The 22,176-nt window shown below is 39.6% G+C and overlaps 1 protein-coding gene across 2 annotated transcripts in view; it reads right to left on the bottom strand.

Annotated features, from left to right (window-relative positions):
• STK3 (serine/threonine kinase 3) overlaps positions 1-21,893 on the bottom strand; it is a 310,059-nt gene extending 288,166 nt beyond the window's left edge. The window contains exon 1 of one of the 2 annotated variants that reach the window (XM_027561460.1): positions 21,654-21,893. In XM_027561460.1, the coding sequence (XP_027417261.1) occupies positions 21,654-21,679 (26 nt within the window). In that variant the 5' untranslated portion in view covers positions 21,680-21,893. The remainder of the gene's footprint in view (positions 1-21,653) is intronic. The other variant, XM_027561459.1, reaches the window with a different exon arrangement.
• Between the last annotated feature and the right edge of the window lie 283 nt (positions 21,894-22,176).

Here is a 22,176-nt window from a genome sequence, read left to right as displayed (position 1 = left end):
GCCTAATAAGACATCAACATACCAATACAATCATAAAGGGAATCTCAGAAGAAATAGAGGCTCCCCAATGGCTCAGCAGTAAACAATCCACTTGCAATGCAGGAGAGACAGTTTCAGTCCCTGGGTTAGGAAGATCCCCTGGAGGAGGAAATGGCAACCCACTACAGTATTCTTGCCTGGAGAATTCCATGGACAGAGAGCCCGGTGGGTTATAGTCCATAGGATCACAGAGTCGAACATGACTGAAGCAACATAGCACTAAAGCACACAGGAGAAAAGAGTGAATAAGAGGCAGAAAAAAACTTTTTTTTTAAAACAGTGACTGAAAACTTCCCAAATTTGATGAAAAACAGTAATTTACACATACAAGAAACTAAATGATTATGAAGATAAACACATAAAGATCCACATCTAGATACACTGTAATCAAACTGATGAAAGACAAAAAGAAATTTCTGAAAGAAGCAAAAGAAAATGGCTCATCATGAATTAGAACAAGAATGTGATTAAAAGCTGAGTTCTCATCAGAAAGCACGGCAGTCAGAAGGTAGTGAAAGAAATACTCAAAATGTTAAAACAACGTCATCCAAGATTCCTTAAATCCAGCAAGTTTATCTTTCAAAAATGAAAGGTAAATAAGAATATCCCCAGATAAACTGAAACTAATAGAATCTACTGCAAGCAGAACTTCTCTACAAGAAATAATACAGGGAATACTTTTGGGTGAAAAGAAATGGTAAATATTTACATAAACATAAAAGAGAATATATTCATCTTTTATGTTTAAACTTTTATGTTTAAAGTTATGTTATGACTGTTTAAACCAATAATTCCAATACTGAACTGTTGAAATTGTAACATATTTAAGTAAAATATATACAAAAACAACAGAACAAAGGAGGAGAAATTAAATGGAGCTATAATGAAGCAAACTTACTGGACTCAGGTTAATCTGAAGTGGACTGTAATAAAGATACATACTATAATCCCTAGGGCAACTACTAAGAAAAAAGTGGGGAAAATGTAGTTAACAAAATATATATTGGTTAATTACATTAAATAATATAGTCAAGTCATTCAATTAAAAGAGAAAGACCGTTAGACTAGATAAAAAATAAGACCCAACAACATGCTGACATTACCTTAACAAAAAGAGGTTAAAAGTAAAAAGATGGTGATAAAGATAGACAGATAGATAAATATAGATATTATAGATACAAACACAGATGCCGTGTTAAACTAATCAAAGCAAAACTAAAGTGGTTGTATTAATACCAGGCAAAGACTGCAGAGAAATTATTACCAGGGCTAAAAATGGACATTCTGTAATGACAAACAATTTATCGAGAAGAGGTAACAACCCTAAATGTGTAAGCACCCTAAAACAAAGCTTACAAAACATAAAACAAATTACTGATAGGAGAAGGACAAATTCAAAATAACTGCAGGAGATTTCAACAACTCCTTTCTCAGTAATTGATACAGTAAATTTACAGAAAATCAGTAAGGATATAGAAGACAAAACAATACTATCAACCAGCTTAAATTCTTTAAGTGTCTAGTGTGTTGTCCACCTTTCACTAGACACTTAACAAACAGTAGTCCTTGTAACTTCAAAACCCCTGTATGATAATTCCAACATTTATATCATTTCTGATTCTGGTTCTGTTGACTATTTCATCTTTTGACAGTGGGTCATTTTGCTTGTTTTTGTGGGTACTATATTCACACAAATTCCAGACACATACGCATGTATATGCATACACATACATACACACTGATACGGAACTATTTAATCTAAGTGACTGGAGAACAAAACTCACATATATGATTCTATGACACAGGAATTGTATCCAAAATACATTAAAAAAATCTTATAACTCAACAATAAGACAAAAACTCAAAAATAAAAACAGCCAAAAAAAATTTGAGCAGACACCTCATTAAAAATATATAAACAAATGATTAATAAGCACATTAAAAGATGATTAACATCATTAGTCATTAGGGAAATGGAAAATAAAACTACAATAAGATAACATCACACAGCCACAAAAAAAAAGGCTAAAATTAAAAAGATTACAATAACAAGTATTGGTGAGAATGTGGAACAAGGAGACCTCTCATACATTCAATACAGGAAATGAAAAATTAAGCAGTCACTTTAGAAAGCAAGTTAGCAGTTCTTATAACTCATGGACACAAACTTATACAACCCAGCAATTCCACTCCTGGTACTGATCAATAAAAATGAAAATGTTTGTCCACCAAAGACTTAAATACAAATATTCAATAAGGCTGTTGTCTTATTCAAATCAACCAAAAACTGACCCAAAAAATCCAAATGTCCAGCAACCCGTGGATGAATAAACAAACTATTGTAAATCCATACAATGGACTACTGCTGCTGCTGCTGCTAAGTCGCTTCAGTCGTGTCCGACTCTGTGCGACCCCATAGACGGCAGCCCACCAGGCTCCCCCGTCCCTGGGATTCTCCAGGCAAGAACACTGGAGTGGGTTGCCATTTCCTTCTCCAATGCATGAAAGGGAAAAGTGAAAGTGAAGCCTCTCAGTCGTGTCCGACTCTTAGCGACCCCATGGACTGCAGCCTACTAGGCTCCTCCATCCATGGGATTTTCCAGGCAAGAGTACTGGAGTGGGGTGCCATTGCCTTCTCCACAATGGACTACTACTCCACTGCAATAAAACACAACAAACTACTAATACATTTAATATCCTCAATATATCTCAAAATCATTATTGTCAAGCTCAAAAAGCCAAAGCAAAAGGGTGCATTTAGTATATACAAATTACACCTCAATAACATTAATTTACCAAAAAAGTAAATGTAGTGGTAAGAAAATTATTGGTGATCACAGCAAGAGCAATTCAGTGGAACAGCAGAGGCAGAAGCCAGACTGCAATGGTTTGAGATAATGGAACAAAGTGAAGAAGTAGAGACAGCTATGAATCACTCTACACTAGAAGTTTCTGAAAAGGACAAGTGATTGATGGACATGAGTTGAAAGAAGAAGATAAAGCCAAACAAGCAAAAAAAAAAAAAAAATCAGGAATGCCTGAATAAGCATAAATGCTGTTGGGAATGAATCAGTAAAATAATAAAAAGTCAAAAATAAAGAAATAAGAAGAAATAACTATTAAAGCCTACCCCTGAAAAGGCTACATGAAATTATCCAAAGCACAGGTGGACGGGGGTGCCTTCACCTTGGAGGGCTGGAGATACTAACCTCTCACATTATAACAAGAGGTAAAGATAGGCAGAGTTACAGGTAAGACAGTGGGCTGATGACAGAAAGCTGAGTGAGTTCTCAAACACTGGCTTCTATTTGTTTTATGAAGTAGGAGGAATATTCATCTGTTTTAAGTGAGGAAGTCAAAATCAGAGATTTGAAGACATACAACTATATCTGAAATAGCCAGAGTGGAGAACAAAAACAAAATAATAAATCTCACAAAGTTCAACAGGACTACTAGATAGCCCTGAGACCTTGTTGAGGTTAGAGGCCATGGCAATCTTGCTCTTGCTGGGGTTAAACACCAGAGGCAATCTTCAAGGTTTCGTGTTCCCTTCAGCATTGCTCAGAAGTCTTACGGTAGGCAAGGAGAAGACAGAAAAGTAGAATTTGGCCTTTTGCCAGGCAGAAGACCAATGAGACAAGGAAGTTAAAGATATTGGCAAAAGAATGGCTATAGATATGGGCCGGGTTAAAAAAAATAAATAAAAATAAGAAGGGGCTAATGAGGAAAAGAAGAGAAGTGTAGAAAGATACTGCCATGTACAGATGCAAGAGCTGGACCATAAAAAACGCTGAGTGCCAAAGAATTGATGTTTTCCTATTATGGTGTTGGAGAAGACTCTTGAGAGATCCTTGGACCGCAAGGAGATCAAACCAGTCAATCCTAAAAGAACTCTACCCTGAATATTGACTGTAAGGACTGACGCTGAAGCTGAAGTTTCAATACTGTGGCCATCTGATATGAACAGGCAACTCTTCAGAAAAAGATCCTCATACTTAGAAAGACTGAAGGCAAGAGGAGAAGTGGGCAGCAGAGAATGAGATGGTTGGACAGAACCACCAACTCAATGGACACTGAGCAAACTCCAGGAGATACTGAAAGACAGGGAGGCTTGGCACACTGCATTCCATGGGGTCACAAAGAGTCGGACATGACTCACAAACTGAACAACAACAAAAAAGAAAGATACGATGAACCTATAAGAGTTTATCCCTACCAGAAAAAGAAGTCTCTTACATTTTCCAAAACATCATGATGTTGCCCTGTGCTTCATGTCCTTTGTGGACAAGGAAGCACAAAGTAGCTCAAGATGAGCCACACACATGAATATAGTGATGGAGAGAGCATTATACTAACAAATCTTTAATACTAAGCCAAAAGGTAATCTAACCACCACTTAGTTCTTTGGGAGTTAATAATTATTTTGTTAAAGTAGGCTTGCAAACTGGCTCACTTTGAGCAAACAAGTCATAGGCCCCCCAAGTGAATCCAGTAAAAGCTTAATGAGAATTTTCTATTAGTCCGTATGTCTTATTTTCTCAACATGTGGAACAACTGAAATGTTACTAATTTAACTGAGGCAAAAAGATGGTCTCAGGAGTATTTGTCAAGTGAAAACACATGATTTATTTTGGTAAACAATTCATGTTCATCTGTATTTCCTCTTTCCCTTTCTGGTATTTTTAAATGAAAACTGATCATTTCAGTTTATGGTATAATTTTAATTAATTTTTATATCATCAGCTTTTAAAGCCCTTACAGATAAAAAAAGAAAACCTCGTAATTAGAAGCCAATTTAAAATACATACACACACAAATACAGTGTCCTATTTTCCTGCCTTGGCAAACACAATATAATGAGTATCATTTCATCTGTATTTGACATATTGTGGTTTTTAACACCTCAGAATTTCATCATAAATGTTTTTAATCACAGATCCAAAAAAAGTTATTCAAGACTGAGTCCTTTAGAATACGCACTCTCAAAGGTGCCGGTGAATTCTGTGGAGAACAAGTCACCCCCAAGATATCTCTCTCATGGAGCTATCAAGATATAGTGTATTACATACTTTAGCAGACATACCCTAGAATTATCTTTTTCAAATAAATAACTGAAAATACAATCTGGCCTTTCTGTCGATTGACTGTCTATCTCATAAAGTAGGAAAGAACATAACCTATTACATCATTGCTAACACAGTGGGAAAAAGCAGTCTTCTCCCAGGTCTTCTTTGGGGAAATGTCTATTCAAATCTTTTGCCCATTTTTATTCGGGCTGTTTTGGCCGGAGACATGTAAATAGAAACACAAGGGAACGGCTTTCTGCACTGCTAGATCTAGCTCCCTAGTGAAGAATAATCAGGATAGGCTCTCTAGATCTCTTAGGAAACTAATTCTGAAGAAGAGGACCTGCCAGAGTGCAAATTCAGCAACAGAGAAAAAACTCCCAGCTTTGAGAAAAGAGAGATTCCGCCTTCAAAGAGCACCTTCTACCTCATTTCAGCTCTGTCATTTTCCATGTCTTTTTCCCTTCTGGCAAATTTCCCTGTATTTTACTGATTACATTATAGGTATTGCTACAAGTACTGGCTATTTAAATGTTACAATTGCACTGCTGCTTTTCAGTCAGGCACTGAGTGGTTCTTTGGATCATGTCTGGTGGCTCTGCGGATTTTAACAGAGAACGTGGCGGCCCAGAAGGAACGGACCCTAATGGTGTCATCAGGAGCAACTGGAATGGGATTGTTGATAACTCTGATGATACGAACTTGAAAGTTTCTTCTTCAGGGCATCTATGTTTATGATTCTGAGAAGCCATCAGCTATTCAGCAGAGAGCTATTATTCCATGTATTAAAGTGAAGTGAAGTTGCTCAGTCGTGTCCAACTCTGTGCGACCCCATGGACTGTAGCCTACCAGGCTTCTCCGTCCATGGGATTCTCCAGGCAAGAATACTGGAGTGGGTTACCATTTCCTTCTCCAGGGGATCTTCCTGACCCAGGGATCAAACCCGGGCTTCCCGCATTGGAGGCAGACACTTTAACCTCTGAGCCACCAAGTATGATGCAATTGCTCAAGCTCAGTAAGGTACTGGCAAGACAAGCCACGTTTGCTATTTCCATCCTGCAACAGTTGGAGATTGAGTTCAAGGAGACCCAAGCACTAGTACTGGCCCCCACCAGAGAACTGGCTCAACAGACCCAAAATGTAATTCTGGCACTTGAAGACTGTATGGAGTTTGCTCTCTGCTGCTGAATTTGCACTCTAGCCAGGCCCTCTTCTTCATTACTGATAGTGATAGTGAAGTCGCTCAGTCGTGTCCGACTCTTTGCGACCCCATGGACAGTAGCCAACCAGGCTCCTCCGTCCATGGGACACGTGCAATTTTACCAGGGGTTGAACCCTACCTAGGATGATTGCTTACTGGGGCTTAGCAACAGGGTCCACTTCATACTTAGCACTAATTGAATACTTTAATGAATAAATATAACACCAAACAAAATGTATTCAAGTGCTTTCTTTAAAAAATCCCCTTTAAAGGCATTTCTATTCAGGCTAATGACAAACACAATGAAGTCTCAAAGATGCGAATTCCCTGGCACTCCAGTGGAAAACTGTGTCTTCCTTCAAAAGATGTCAGCAATACCAGACACATTTCTACAACACTTCAGAAACTGTTCAGAGGTAAATGCTTTACCAATCACTTATTTCCAATCATTTTCTCCCTACATTTAAATTGTGAAGATAAAATATGAGGATTTAGTCTCTATACACTCAGAACTTCTTACTCCTATCCTTAGAAAAATACTAGACCTAACTGCAATAATCCCAAACAATACACTGTTTAAAGGTATAGCTACATTAATAAAAGTCTAACTTAAAGGAAGTTTAAACTCTTGACAACATTAACATTTGTATCATTCGATGAGTTCTGTACTCTGACTTCTGCATAATTTTTTTAGACTTCATTTAATCCTCACAAAACCCAAAGAGAAGGTACTATTATCACCTCCACTTTATAAGTGAGTATACCAAGACTTAAAAAACTCAAGTAACTTACCCACCACTGCTTCAGGAAATGGCAGAACTAAGATTAGAACCATGGTCTGCTGCTGCTGCTGCTAAATCGCTTCAGTTGTGTCCGACTCTGTGCGACCCCAGAGATGGCAGCCCACCAGGCTCCCGTCCTTGGGATTCTCCAGTCAAGAACACTGGAGTGGGTTGCCATTTCCTGCTCCAATGCATGAAAGGGAAAAGTGAAAGTGAAGCCTCTCAGTCGTGTCCGACTCTTAGCGACCCCATGGACTGCAGCCTACAAGGCTCCTCCATCCATGGGATTTTCCAGGCAAGAGTACTGGAGTGGGGTGCCATTGCCTTCTCCGAGAACCATGGTCTACCTGACTAAAGCTCTGGCTCTCAACTGTTTTCCTAGCAATTATCACTTCTTAAATAGTAAGACAGATATAATTTGATGATCTCATAGTATATTTACTTTTTAAAACTGTATGAAATTTTATGAGGGTTTAGTTAATTTAGTGGCATTAGAACGAACTAAAATCCAACTCAAAAAATAAATGGTCTACAATGGATACAGGACTTCATAATTAAATGAAAGTCTTGTTTTTCAACTCTATCAAACCATTTCCTCTCAGCTTGGGCTCTCTGCCCGAAAGTACTCTAAAATTATAATTTCCTGGCAAAGGACTTTAAAGAAGAAGTTAAGATTTTTCCCCTTCCTTCACCCTTGGAGTCTTCCATTTTTAATTTCTAAGAATTTTTTCACTTACCCTCAACTGGAAAGTGGCATGATTCCCTTTAATTTCTTATAACAAACCTCTATGAAGTTAACAAACACTGTGATACACTCCGCAGCCCTACAGACAAGCTAGTGCATTTACTTTCTTACTAACTCATTTTTCAAAAAATACAAATCCAGAAAATGCAGACAACATAAAACAGCACATCTAAAAATGCTTCAACATACTCACATCCCACCAAAACAGACTTTTAAACACTCAACAACCATACCTAGATTTGAGAACTAAAAAAGGGAACAGAATCTTTAACTGATTAAGAATAAAAGAGGAGACGTCTACATGAAACTTCCCAAGGTCTACTCATGAACCTGGCATATAAAAAAATCCACTATGACTTGTGCTAGGCTGCTGCTGCTGAGTCGCTTCAGTGTGTCCGACTCTGTGCGACCCCACAGACGGCAGCCCACCAGGCTCCCCCGTCTCTGGGATTCTCCAGGCAAGAACACTAGAGTGGGTTGCCATTTCCTTCTCCAATGCATGAAAGTGAAAAGTGAAAGTGAAGTCGCTCAGTCGTGTCCAACCCTCATCGACCCCATGGACTGCAGCCTACCAGGCTCCTCCGTCCATGGGATTTTCCAGGCAAGAGTACTGGAGTGGGGTGCCATGGCCTTCTCCGCTAAAGAGACTACCTACACTTAAAAACTGTATTTACTCATGTCTTATTCCTCATTTATTTCCCCATTACCTCAAATTTTGAAAATAAACTATGAGGATTTATTCTCTACGCACTCTCAACTCCTTGCTCCCATCCCTAGAAGAACACTATAATTAACTGCAACAATTCCAAACATTAATACATTAATTAAAGGTGTAATAACCACGTTAATAAAAGTCTAAATTCAAGGAAAGTTTAAACTCTAACAATACTAATATTTCTATCATTCAATGAGTTCTGTACTCTGACTTCCGCATAATTTTTATAGGCTTTCATGGAGAGAAGTATGGGGCGACCTGTGGGACAGTGGCTGCTTTCAGCTGTTTGCAGAGATGGACACTGTTTCGCTTGATTTCTCATCGCATTCTGACTACTTACACAGCAACGGCACATAGGAAACCACTTCACAGTGTTTGTCTGAGGTTCTTTGTAAATAAATTAAGGGGAGGAAACTGAGAAATAGTTCATGATTTTGGTGCTTTGTGAAAATTCCTTTTGTTTTTTTAAAAAAAATTGGGATTATTTTCACCTGTGTGAGGTTTTTTCCTAAGAAATAAAAATGAAATTTTAAAATTACAGCTGTGTCTAACAGACAAAAAAGATCAATCATCATAAGAAAGATAAAAAGCTTAAATATTTCACCCACAGAAATCAAAAATAAACTACTACAAATGCAACTTTACCGCATTTGTGTGTGTGCGTGTATCTGTGTGTGTGCTCAGTCGAGTCCGACTCTTGGTGACACTGTAGACTGTAGCCCTCCAGGTTCCTCTGTCCATGGGATTATCCCCGGCAAGAATACTGGAGTGGGCTGCCACTTCCTCCCCCAGGAAATCTTCCCAGCCCTGTAGCTTCTGCACCGGCAGGCGGGTTCTTTACCACTGAGCCACCTGGTTAGTCCTGCTGCTGCTGCTGCTGCTAAGTCACTTCAGTCGTGTCGACTCTGTGTGACCCCATACACAGCAGCCCACCAGGCTCTGCTGTCCCTGGCATTCTCCAGGCAAGAACACTGGAGTGAGTTGCCATTTCCTTCTCCAATAAGTGAAAAGTGAAAGTGAAGTCGCTCAGTCCTGTCTGATTCTTCTCGACCCCATGGACTGAAGCCTACCAGTCTCCTCCTTCCATGGGATTTTCCAGGCAAGAGTGCTGGAGTGGGTTGCCATTGCCTTCTCCTGGTAAGTCCTATTTGTACACAAATATACCTCTGAAACATCAATTCAGTTTGGTAATACCATGAGTCCTCAAAATCTAAGCAATGCTCTAAAATGACAGAAATTTGTTTAACTTGGGAGTTTTGTGAGGGTTTTAAGGTAAAATCGGTGCTTTTTTGATGCAAAAAAAATTGTTACTTTCATGCTAAATTTTAGAAATTTAGGAAAGTTTGAAGAATTTTGCTCTCCTTCACTGCACAATAATTGCTTAGTCAAAAGATGATTAAGATGTACTATGAACCCGAACCCAGAAGAGAAAAAGGTCTTTGGTAAGCAAAAACTGAACAAAGAGCCTTTACTTTGAGAAAGGGAAAGCTGGCGTTAGGTCAGATCACTATTTCTAAGCCGTTGTTTAGAGAAGAGCACAGCAAAGAGAAAAAACAGGTGACAGTGAAACTAGACTTGGGGGTCGGGGCAGGAAAGCTATACGCAGCAGCAGAGCTTCCAGCAACCGAAACAGCACCCTGGACTGCTTCCACAGACTAACACTACGAACAGCTCCATGAGTTTTATTATGGTTTTTCATGAACTAAAATTTATTTTTAAGTAATATTAACTAATCAAGAAAGCAAATGGTTTGTCTCAGAAGACTGGGTCAAGTGTCCTCACTTTGAAATGAATTTCCATCAAAACTGGTTGTTTTAAAAATATTTTAAGAGTATAATGCTTGAAGTGATTTACTTCATTTATTTGGAAAATCTGTTACATAATACACCACACTTCCCAGTAATGTTCGATACTTGAAAGTTATCACTATATCATATTTTGGGAAACTGTTTTACATCACATGACTTTTTTATGAACACTAACTAAAGCCGACTAATCAAGTGCTGCAAGTCTGTATCTAAAGGGGTGGAGTGATCCCATTTTCTTATCTTGGCCTAGTACTTGAATTCTTTTAGAAAAAAAGACCTTGGAAGTATAAATGAGACTCAGGTGTACAGAAGGAAAACTTATCTACCAGGAAAAGGAAATTATCAAAATACTTTCCTCTCAAGCGCTAATGAGTACATATATTATTAAGTTTCCACTGGAATTTTTATGAAATTCCTTTGTTTAATTTCATCTTTTTTTAATAATTCTTAAGAATTACATAAAATATAAATTCTATTCAGAGCAATCATTTCTCTCTAATCCCTTTTTGTGATCTAGATTTCACTAATTATTAAAAATGTTTGAATAGACATTATTTAATATCATTGGAAAATGGTTACTGGCTGCTATTTGATCGCAATGATGGACTAATTCACACAGCAACTGGTAAGTGCAACCTAGTGTCTTTTAATATAGTGAGCAATTACATCAAAACTAATTCTTTCTATGATTATGTGACACAGTGGCAAATGTAATTTCCCAACTATGTCACTGAAACAAGTATCTCATGTTACTTATTCAAAAGCACAATACAACTTAACAAGAGGTGTTAATAACAAAAGTAAAAGGCAGCAACATGTGGCATTTAACATCTGGATGTGCTTCATTTTGCAGTCCACCATACTACAGTCAGTTAGGGCTGGATTTATAAAGCAGCATCAAGATGCCCTTGAATTTTGTTTGTTTTTACACAGATACACTTGTATGCATACAAGACAAGGTAAGCTAAAAGGTCTACCTTAAAAGAAAGGCCTGAAATCTGATCAGGTCACTAGCAGTGTTACCTGTCTTAGAGTCTTTTATTTTCCTTTTCTCATTTAAGAAAAGAAGAAACTAGGTCACCTGAAACATTTAGAGGTAAGAAAAAAGTGAGGCTAGATATTAGGATAACAGTGGGTCACATGGTAACCAGACTAAGATAGAGAGAAGACGAAGATAAAAGTCCACTCTAAAAAGTCTCTACCACAGAAATCTGTCTACACATGTCCAATTTCTGACTCAAACTTAGAAACATAAATGCATGGTGGATATTATCCAGGAAAAAGTGTAAAACTGCCAGTGCTATCTCACATTTTTTGATAGACTAGCCCATAGTTTGAAAAAACGAGTCAGGTTTCCTGTCTAGAAATAAAACTCTTATTTTAAAATAACATCATATAGTGGCCAGGTTAGGGTCTTGAAATACCATCTCTCACTAAAAGTAGGGCTTACTGTACAGGTTGATTCCAGATCTGGGACAAAAGATGAACAAGATGAGCCCTCTGCAGAGAGCAAAGAAGCTCTCCAAAGACCATGCGGGTCATGTTGTCGCTTAAAGGGATTCCCACTGATCAATGATGGGACACTCTGAGCTGCAGCAAAAGTAAATGCAATGAATTAAATCCATCAAATATGTTTATACCCATCAGCTCACAATGGCATTTTTAAAAAAGAAAAAAAAGAAAGGAATGAGTCCCCTTTGGAGGAAAACAGGGACTTGATTCATTATCTTAAAAACAGGTAAATAAAGGGAAAGAATCAAGCATTTATCCTGTCTTTCCTTTACATACTATACCACTGGCTAACCAAACAGAAGCTAAGAAAAGTGACTCTTTAAAAAACCATTCCAACTAATAATTGAAAACAAAATGGTGTATTTTCAATTTCACCATTCTGCAACTCCCAACAAATTAACAGAAATAAGTATTAACCATCAACAGCTGCTAACATCACAAAAAAGAGAGGCAACTAGACATTAAGTGACTCATACAGTCTTGACAACACCACCTATTATGATGCCTAAGGGACTGACTTGAGCCCTGGATCCAGACTTGAGCTCTGGATCCAGCTGTCCATCTGCAGGAAATATGGAGGACAAATGAACGTGCTGAACTGCGCTTTGAGTAAGCAATCAGCAAGATCCAGGCTGTGGGAAACAATTCAACAGGAAAAGGAGAAGAGAAAAGACAGAGGACCAACCTAAAGATTAAAAACAACTCATATTAAAACTTTTTTAATTGCCAAGACTAACCTACAGTGTCCAGCAATGCACATTCAAGTTTTTACCATAAAAGTAAGGATAATGGTTACATGTGGGGAAAGGTAGCTGTGATTGGCATGGAGCACTCAGAAGGGGCTTCTCTAGAGGGTGGCAAAGCTCTGTTTCTTAACCTGACTGGTGATTATAAGGGTGTCTGCCTTATAGTAATTCATCAAACCATGCATTTGTTTTTTACTGATGTTTCATTTTGCGATAAAAGAGTGAAAGTCGCTCAGTCGTGTCCAATTCTTTGCGACCCCTTGGACTCTACAGTCCATGGAATTCTCCAGGCCAGCATACTGGAGTGGGTAGACTAAGGTTTTTCTTAAATATCAGGTCACTCGAACATTTCAACACTTAACAAAGGCTTGATTTGTTTCCCATTCTCTAGTCTAATGCAGTAAAAACAAGAGGTTGAAGAAAGAAGTCAATGCCCATCATTTCCTCCCTACACATTTCCTCTTCTTGGGGGAACCACCTAATATCAACATGTTGGGCCAAACAGATTCACATTCCTGGGAGTTTGGAATTCTAAGGAAGCAAATATAGATAACTAACCTGTTCCTCTCCCAGTCTTTCACCATCCCCCAAATTGCCAAATCCAAAACCCACGAGCCAGAATTGTTTCCTTCTTCCTTATTCCCCACACCTGATTTATCGGTCTTTCATTTCTAACTCCAAAACATAACTTAAATCTGTCCACTTCTCTTCATCTCCGTGGACTTCACCATCTCTAACCAAGAACTACATCAATGGCCTTCTCACTTGTTTCCCTGCTTTTATTCGTGTGTGTGTGTGTGTGTGTGCGTGTGTGTGTGTGTTTAGTCACCCAGTCGAGACCAACTCTTTGCGACCCCAGGGACTGCAGCCCACCAGGTTCCTCTGTCCATGGGATTTCCCAGGCAAGAATACTGGAGTGGGTTCCCATTTCCTTCACCAGGAGATCTTTCCCACCAAGGGATCAATTGAACCTGCCTCTCCTGCACTGCAGGCAGATTCTTTACCACTGAGCCATAGGAGTAGATTTTATTCTTAACCCTCTACAATTTATCCTACCCAAGCAATAAGAGTGCTCTTATAAAGACACAAACTGCTTAAAATTCCACTTAAAACCCTTTAGTGATAGCCACTATACTGACTTAAATCCAAATTCCTTTAATCATGGCTTGCATCATTGAATCCCTGCCCATCTCTCTGACCTCATCTCCAACCACTTTCTCCCAGTCTACAACACAGCCACTGTGGCCTTATTTCAATTCCTCCCACACACCACACTGTAAACTCTTCCCCACTTCCAGGCCTTCTCATAGCTTTTTGCTCTGCCTGGAATACTCTTTGCAGACACTCACACAGAGTATTTGTCAACCTCATGTTGACAGCTTAAGTACTACCTTCTTAGGAAACCTCCTTCAACTACCCTATCAAGCAGGTTCCACCATCTCCCTTAACAATATATACTGCTTCTCTCCCTCACAGCTCAAGCTCCAACTAAAGTGGATGTTCGAGGCCAAAGATTTCATCTGTTGCATTCAACCATGTACATCTGGCATTTGAAAGGTAGTTAATTAGCAATTACTAAAGATATGAATAACTGAGCAAATTAATGAACTCAAGGGTGACAACCAATTGGTGCCGTGAGCAATAATGGGTGAGTCTTAAAGAAAGTCAGTTTTTAAAAAGAAACAGGAGAATGGGGCAACCAGCCAGACAGAAAAAATAACATGGCCAGAGACAGAAAGAGTCAAGAAAATTAACTGCCTATTCTCTTTAATTTCTTCAAATATGTAAAAAGTTCACCTAAATCACAAAAATAATCCGAACTTACATTTCTTTTCAATCACAGAACTCTAGGTCCCACAATTTCAGAAAACCAAAAACTCTAAAAGTGAAAACATGATCTGCAACCTAAATGTCCATCAACAGATGACTAGATAAAGAAAATACAGTACATATATTCAATGGAACATTACTCAGCCATAAAAAGAATGAAACAGTGCCATTCACAGCAACATAGATGAATCTGGAGATTCTCATACTGAGTGAAGTAAGTCAGATGGAGAAAGACAAATACCATATGATATCACTTATATGTGGAATCTAAAAAAAAATGAACATATTTACAAAACAGAAATGGACTCAGAGAAAACAAACTTCAGGTTACCAAAGGGATGGAGGGGCAGATAAATCAGGAGTTTGGCATTAAAACATGCACACTACTATATATAAAACAGGTAAACTACAAAGATGTACTGTACAGCACAGAGAACTATACTCAGCATCTTGTAATAACCTATAATGGAAAAGAAACTGAAAAAGAATACATGTATGTGTGTGTGTGTATAACTGAATCACTTTGCTGGACACTTGAAACTAATATAACATTATAAATTAACTACACTTCAATTAAAAAAAAAAAACAGATATAGAAAGCAACACTAAAGCAAAAAAAAAAAAGAAAGAAAGAAAAGACCTGGACAGAGAATAACACTTTATATTTTGAATTAAAGAAACTACCTCATCTTTAGAAATCATATATGCTCAACGATTTCCCCGATTTTTTGTGTATCAAGATACTAATACTTATAACAACATATCCGAAAAATTTACTCCATTTTACCTCATTACTAAGATGTCTGGTATTACACAACATCTATAGATTAAATCAGGGCTACATGTGCACACTAATTCAGAACCCACATACAGTACTACATGTGTACACCTATATTAATTATCACTAATGCTGACAGCTTTCTGTAATTGTCATTTTGCTACAGAGTCATGTTTTAAGATATATCTTTTGAGGTTCTCTTAAGAAGTTCAAGGTAATCTGCACCTCAATTTCACGGCATGCAAGCAATGGACTTATTTTTAACTGTCATACATGTCTGTTTACATATCTGTTACTTTCATTTATGCAACTTGAGACTGTATGTAGAAAAAAATAGTTGTAATAAGACATTTCAAATATACAATCTTTGTTCTACACTATAAGCTAAAAGCTTTGGAAAATTAGAGTAATCTTGACACACGAAGCAATTCAAATGAAATCATAACAAGAAGCTTGAGACAACTGAAAAAGAAAATGTCTATAAGAGTAAATGTTCACTTCAGAAGAAAAATCTAAAGACCTCTCTGGTAGACAGAAAGGGTGGAGCTGGTATGGAGTCAGAAATTGAGGTTATCATAATTACAGTGGGATATTTCCAGCATACAGGGTCATTCTACATCACAAGGCAAAAAAGCCTTTACCTTCAAGAAACCTTCATGTATTATTGTTGTTGTTTTAGTCGCTCAGTCATGTCCAACTCTCTTGAAACTCCACAGACCATAGCCCCTCAGGCTCCTCTGTCCACAGGATTTCCCAGGCAAGAATACTGGAGTGGGTTGCTATTTCCTGCTCCAGGGGATCTTTCTGACCCAGGGATCGAACCCACGTCTCATCCACTGCAGGTGGATTCTCTACCACTGAGCCACCAGGGAATATGTTCCTTTATAAACCCTGTCAGATGCCAGGCATAATCATTTTCCACTTTTCCGTACCTTAACTGGGACATGGACACAGTGTTCAAAATAAAGTTGTTTTTAAATAATGGTTTCCTCTCTCTCCTTCACCTCCCTCCTTTTTGTTTTACAAAGAATAGCTCTATTGTACGTATAGCTTGTTACAATTATACCACTCTGGATTCCTTTGGCAATGCCATCATCAAGCTTTGAAGTATCAGGAATAGCGCTGGAAACACAATCAATTTCCTCACTGTCACAACTATATATACCAATGAAGGTTTCTCAAACTGTAGTTCACAACTGGTTAGTAGGTTACCAAAATTTGGTGGGTCATGACTAGCAACTTTTCAAAGAACTAGAAAAGAACAGAAAATAGAAAAATACCAGAGAACATTACACGTAGTTCATTTCATAAAACTGCTGCTTTGGAGTCTCATCATCAATATTAAATAATAATAATAATAATATATGATGGGCTGAAGTGACAGTACCTCTAATTCTACACAGACTTTTTTGAAACTAGAAAAACTAAATTCTAAGCACTTTCCCCCTATTCAACCAAACAAGAAGTGCTCAATTTAAACCCATTATCTTTAAAGCTTTACTAGTACACATTTCTGGAATGAGCACTGAAATTTTCTGGGATTATTTCAGGAAAACAAATTCCAAAACTAGCTGTGTTTAACATACATTTATCTTTTTCTTTACATCCTAACAAATTCTTCAGTGCCAATATATGCTGTATCTCAGCCCCTTAAAGAACAATGCATAAATTAATCATTGTCAAGAGTTGACTAAAAGACTGAGTTTATCTCCTGTCTTAACGCACAACTAAAGTTTGCTCACCAAGAACTGCTCCAGAGGCTGTCATACTCCTCTCTAGAAAGGAAGAGCCAATTGATTGTTCCCATCTACAGGGCCTAAATCCATTCTAATGGAGTTGGAGCCACCCCGAATTAACCAAGAAAAGCCAAAGGGAGGACAAATATGCTTTAGCAGGTTATGAAACCTTGGTTATGGAGCCAAGTCGTTAATGTAAAGAGACACTGTTTGCCGGATTCTTTTCCCACTGAACTACTTGAACATCTCCTCTGCTTGCCTGCCACTGAAGCTGGAAGCTTTCACCAGTTTAACTCAAATAACTCTTCTTATCTTGAGCTTCAGCAGTTTACTCTTTTCTCATAATCCTTCCGATATTTTCACTATTTCAATCCAACTTGTCCTCTAAGTATAACCTTAATCAATGAACTTTAAACTTTAAATAACTATCAATCCTATAACCCATCAGGGACCAGGCTTATCTGGTAAAGGATTTCTCTCCAACAATGATTTCTATCCTCTCTTTGACAAGTGCCCTCCAGCAACCAGAGTTCTCATGTTCCCCACCTACCACAGAGATCCACCTCCCCTTCTATGAATGTTCTACCTGGAGAAGAGCCCATGTTTGGTCACTTTCCTCTCTACCTATCAAAACTCACCTATTCTATGGTCATTTTTCTGTCATCTAGTAGTTCCCCTAAACAGAAATCTGATAAACTCAATCTATCAAAATACTGATAATTGACAACCATTTAGTGGATTTCCTCTCCCAGTGGTTGTTCAGTTGCTCTGTCTTGTCCAACTCTTTGCGACCTCAAGGACTGCAGCACACCAGGCTTCCCTGTCCTTCACCATCTCCCAGAGCTTGCTCAAACTCATGTCCATTGAGTTAGTGATACATCCCTTCCCAGAGGGACTTCATTTTAATAAAGACATCTGAAGATCTCTGTGATGAGGTATTAAGGAAATCTGGGGGATCTAAAAGCCATTCTGATTCTCAAATTAGGCAAAAGATGTGGTCAGCCCTATCACTATGTTAACACGGGCCTTGTTGAGGAGAGCAAATCAATATTGGGAAGGTAAGAGGGGCCTTCCAGGTCATCTAGGCACTAGTTTCTCAGAACTGGTTGTACACTGGAATCTCCAACTCCCAGAGGAGACGAATGATACCCAAAGAAGCAACTTTCAAAGTCAGTGGCAAAGCTCGGCCTAATATCAAGGCCTGATGCTATGTCAGATATATATAAAAAACAGTTTATATATATATATATATAAACTAAAAGTTTAAAGACATGTATGGGAATGACAAAATGTACGGGAATGACAAACACCCAATTCACAACAGTGACAACCCTCAAGGGGATGGGAAAGGAATGCAAATGAGAAGAGATATACTTAGGGAGCTTCAATTATATTGGGAATATTTTATTTCTAAAGCTGAGTGGTGATATGTAAGTATTTACTAAATTCATTCCCATTATCTTTTGGATGTCTAAAACTTTGTAATAAAAAAAAAAGAACAATCTTAAGATTGATACTCAAATGAATATCATTATAGGAATAAAAAGAAACAGTTTACGCTAGAAAGCACTCAAATAAGATACTTTATGAAGCCGACTTTGACTAAAACATAGATCACTAGTAAAAAAATAATAGATAAATAACACAAACTTTTCTAAGGGAAAATCATGAACAAAGGCAAACCTGGGAGTACCCACAGCCTATAATCTAAACAAAGAACAATAGGGAGACCTTAGAAGGAAAGATTCAGCTTGCAGAAGTAACATAAGGCTGGGGGTTAAGGTTGAGACCAAGCTATGGAGCTCTTGGGTACCTCAACGAGTGTGCCCCAAACTCCCCGCCCCTGCAAAAAAAAAGGAAGAGCATGACTGAAGTGATGTTTTAGCCAAAAAAAAAAAAAAATCAGAACAGAAGCTGTGTGCAGGATGAACTAGTGCAGCCTGCTATAGATCAGCAGAGGATTCCATACGAAACCAAAAGGGGAACAGAGGGAGGTGAGGCACTGAGAACCAAGTCCTAGGGCTCTGCCTCTACGCCAAAGAGAGCTCTTCTGCTGTTAAAATGTTTTGATGAGCACTGAACTACAGTGCCCAACTGGAAGGCACTGCTATAAATCAACTGTGAGGGTCTTAAAACCCTGGAAGGGGGTAGTAATACTGGGAATGAAAGGGGGTGGACACAGACTTTCCGATGGAAAATCTGATATGATGTAGTGACAAACTAAGTAAGATAATGAAAGAAATGGATCCACATGAAGAAACCAAAAATACTGAGAAGCAGCTACGGGTCATATACACTTGATCATCAGCAACACATTTGTGAGAATGTAATAATTTCTGAACCCTAAGGGAGAACTACTCACAGCAGACAAGCGAAGTGGAATTCTTACAGAGATTAAAAGGAGAACAAGCAAAGGGGACAAGAAGATTATAGAAAGAGATGCTCGTGGAATGCTAAGACAGCAAGCAGAGTTTCAGTTTCAAAAAGAGGCATCACTGGACACAATGAGTGGGTACACAACCCTTGAGTCAACAGTACTGAACATATTATGAAGCAATTGTTAAGAACATATTAAGAAGTAAGTGTTCTACTGGCACTTCCTCCACCCGACCAAGTTATTTAACCTTTCCAAGTTTCATTTAATAAGGAAAATATAGACAACTAACATTATTGAACATATTATGAAGCACTGTACTGTAAGTGCTCTACATATGACCTCATTTACTCCAAAACACATTTTACAGATGAAGAAATTAAATTCAGAACTAGCACAGTAAGTTGCAGAGCCAGGATTCCTATTCCTTGAGACAATGAAGTAAAAGAATGCATATACAAAATTCTTGGCAAATAGTTAAGATCTCAAAAAAAAAAAAATGGTAGCTTCATTTCATTATTAGAGGGCAATCATTAAGAGGCGCAACACAAAAATTCACTGTCAGTTCTCTCTGTCATAGCCCTCCATGTGGTGAACCCTCTTAGTGTCCTCATCTTATAAAACAGGATTAATGTGTATAATCCAACCTACTCAATGGGGTTGCTTTAAGGATTAAACAATAGGATGGAAAAGAAAACGCTATGAAAAAAATCTTTAAGAGACATTCAAACATATGGGATTTGTCACATATCTTTTGTGCTTCAGAAATGCCTTCCTGGATGAACATGTCTCTCTGAAGAGAGCTAAAATTAAGTCTCTTAAACGTGCAACCAACCACTTTGAAAAGTATGTCATCACCGGATGGTGGTACACACCACCACCCCTCCCCCAACCCCTCCAGGTTCTCTACTGTCCCTGTGAGGGCAAGGGTTCCCTCTTACATCTACAGTGAAACTCTCATAACTTGGCATAGAGCTCATCAATAGAGAGAGTTTCTCCTTCAATTCAGTCATTCAACTTGGCCTTACTGTAGGATCTCAGAGGTACCCTTTACAGTCCTTCCAAAACAAAATGGGGGGAAAACTGGTTCCAGTTTTTGTTACAGTATTAAAACTGAGTACCAAATCAATATTAGAATTGGGATATTTTAAAATGCCAGAGAAGAATTTATCAAGGGCTCCAACAGCAGGTCTCTTTTGGAAACTCCCCAACAACCCCACTTTTTCACCTGAACAGATGGTTCCCAGGCTTCAAGGCTCACATGTCTTGTCACACAATTCACAATAGGTCACCAAGTTCCTACCTTTGCAATTATTCCATATTCTTGAATATACTGCCTTTCATCTAAAGATCTCTAGCTATCAAAACTCTTCACTCTTCACAACAGCACTATCTGGGAGAAAGACTGGTACCCTTATTTTACAAATTAAAAATGAAAGATCGAAGTGAAATGCTTTATCCAACATCAATCAACTGATTCACTCTTTGAAATACACATTACCAATTTGCATCAATGGACAGCCTTGATTTAGCTTTTCAAGACCATTTCAAATTCAAGTTCAAAACTATCTAGTGTGTACTGCTACTTTTCCAATATACCAGAGAATATTAACGAACAGTAAATACCAAAGCATCACTATTTTTACATGCTAAAAGAAAAACAAACCTATACATACATACACACACTCTCTCTCTCTCTCTCTCTCTCTCTCTCTCTCTCATATGGGGGAGGGGTTCTAATTTAAGACTCCTACTGTCCTGCATCCATAAATACTTTGAACTTGCAGAGTAAGGGGCGAGAACACCTGTTAGTGCAGCATTTGCACAGTTAGGTTTTACAGACTGTCTAGCTATTAATATTCCTTGAACTGTAAATAAACAACCCGCTTTCTTAAAAAAAAAAAATGGTGGGGGGTGGGCAACATTCTGGAAAACATTTGACAAGAAAGCCTAGATGGTTGTACAAAGCCCAGTAATTTCCTAGTTTTACGTCTCCCAGATGCTGAACCTGACACGAGGGAGAACCGCGCCCTTCCCCGGAGTCCAGCCGCGGGGCGCCCCGCGCTGCCCACCGACTCTCCCCGCGCGCGCCAGGCCCGGCGAGTCGCCGGGGACTCGAGGCTCGGCCTCCCCTCCGGCCCCGCCTCACCCACCGACAGGCGCGGCCGGGCGCTAGGACCCGCCCTGCGACCCCCGGCGCGCCCGGCTCGGGGCCCGGCAGTCGCGGAAAGGGGATCGCGGTCCCGCCCGGCCTAGCCGCCCCCGCCCCGCGGCCGGCGGCGCCGCCTCCCTCCTGCTCCTCGCGCCCCGCGTTCGTTTACCTCTTGGGCGCTGGCGGCTGCTCCATGGCGGCCAGGGGCAGAAGGAGGGACCAGGTGGGCGGCGAAGGCGGGAGGCGGGCAGAGGGCCGGGGCACCAGCCGGCCGAGCCCGGAGAGCCACAGCAGGAAACTCCAGGAACTCGAACCAACTTTCCCGTAACTCCGCGGCGGATCCCCCGCCCGCAGGCCGAGCGGGGCTCCTCCCGGCCCGCCCCGCCCCTCGGCCGCCGGCCCCGGCAGGGGGAGGGTAGGCGGGGCCGGCGGGGGAAGGGTGGGCGGAGCCGGCCAGGGGCCGCGGAGGGGTGGGCGGGGCCAGGCGCTGGGGCCGGGGCGCAGGACAGGGCCGGCCCTGGTGCAGGAGTGGGGAGGAAAGAAACCTGGAGTGGAAGGGCGAGAGGCTGAGGCCTAGTCTGGACCCAGAGCCAATCTCGGCTGGCCTGGGGCACGTTCTTTTCCAGTGGCCCGAAGCTGCCGCTCCTCACTCGCCTTCACTGCTTTTGACCCTATCTGATTTGACTCGTTTC

This window comes from Bos indicus x Bos taurus, chromosome 14, assembly GCF_003369695.1.
Source record: "Bos indicus x Bos taurus breed Angus x Brahman F1 hybrid chromosome 14, Bos_hybrid_MaternalHap_v2.0, whole genome shotgun sequence".
NCBI classification, from domain to species: Eukaryota; Metazoa; Chordata; class Mammalia; order Artiodactyla; family Bovidae; genus Bos; species Bos indicus x Bos taurus.
Note: the sequence above shows the minus strand (reverse complement) of the source record. Positions and strands in the feature narration are given on the sequence as shown.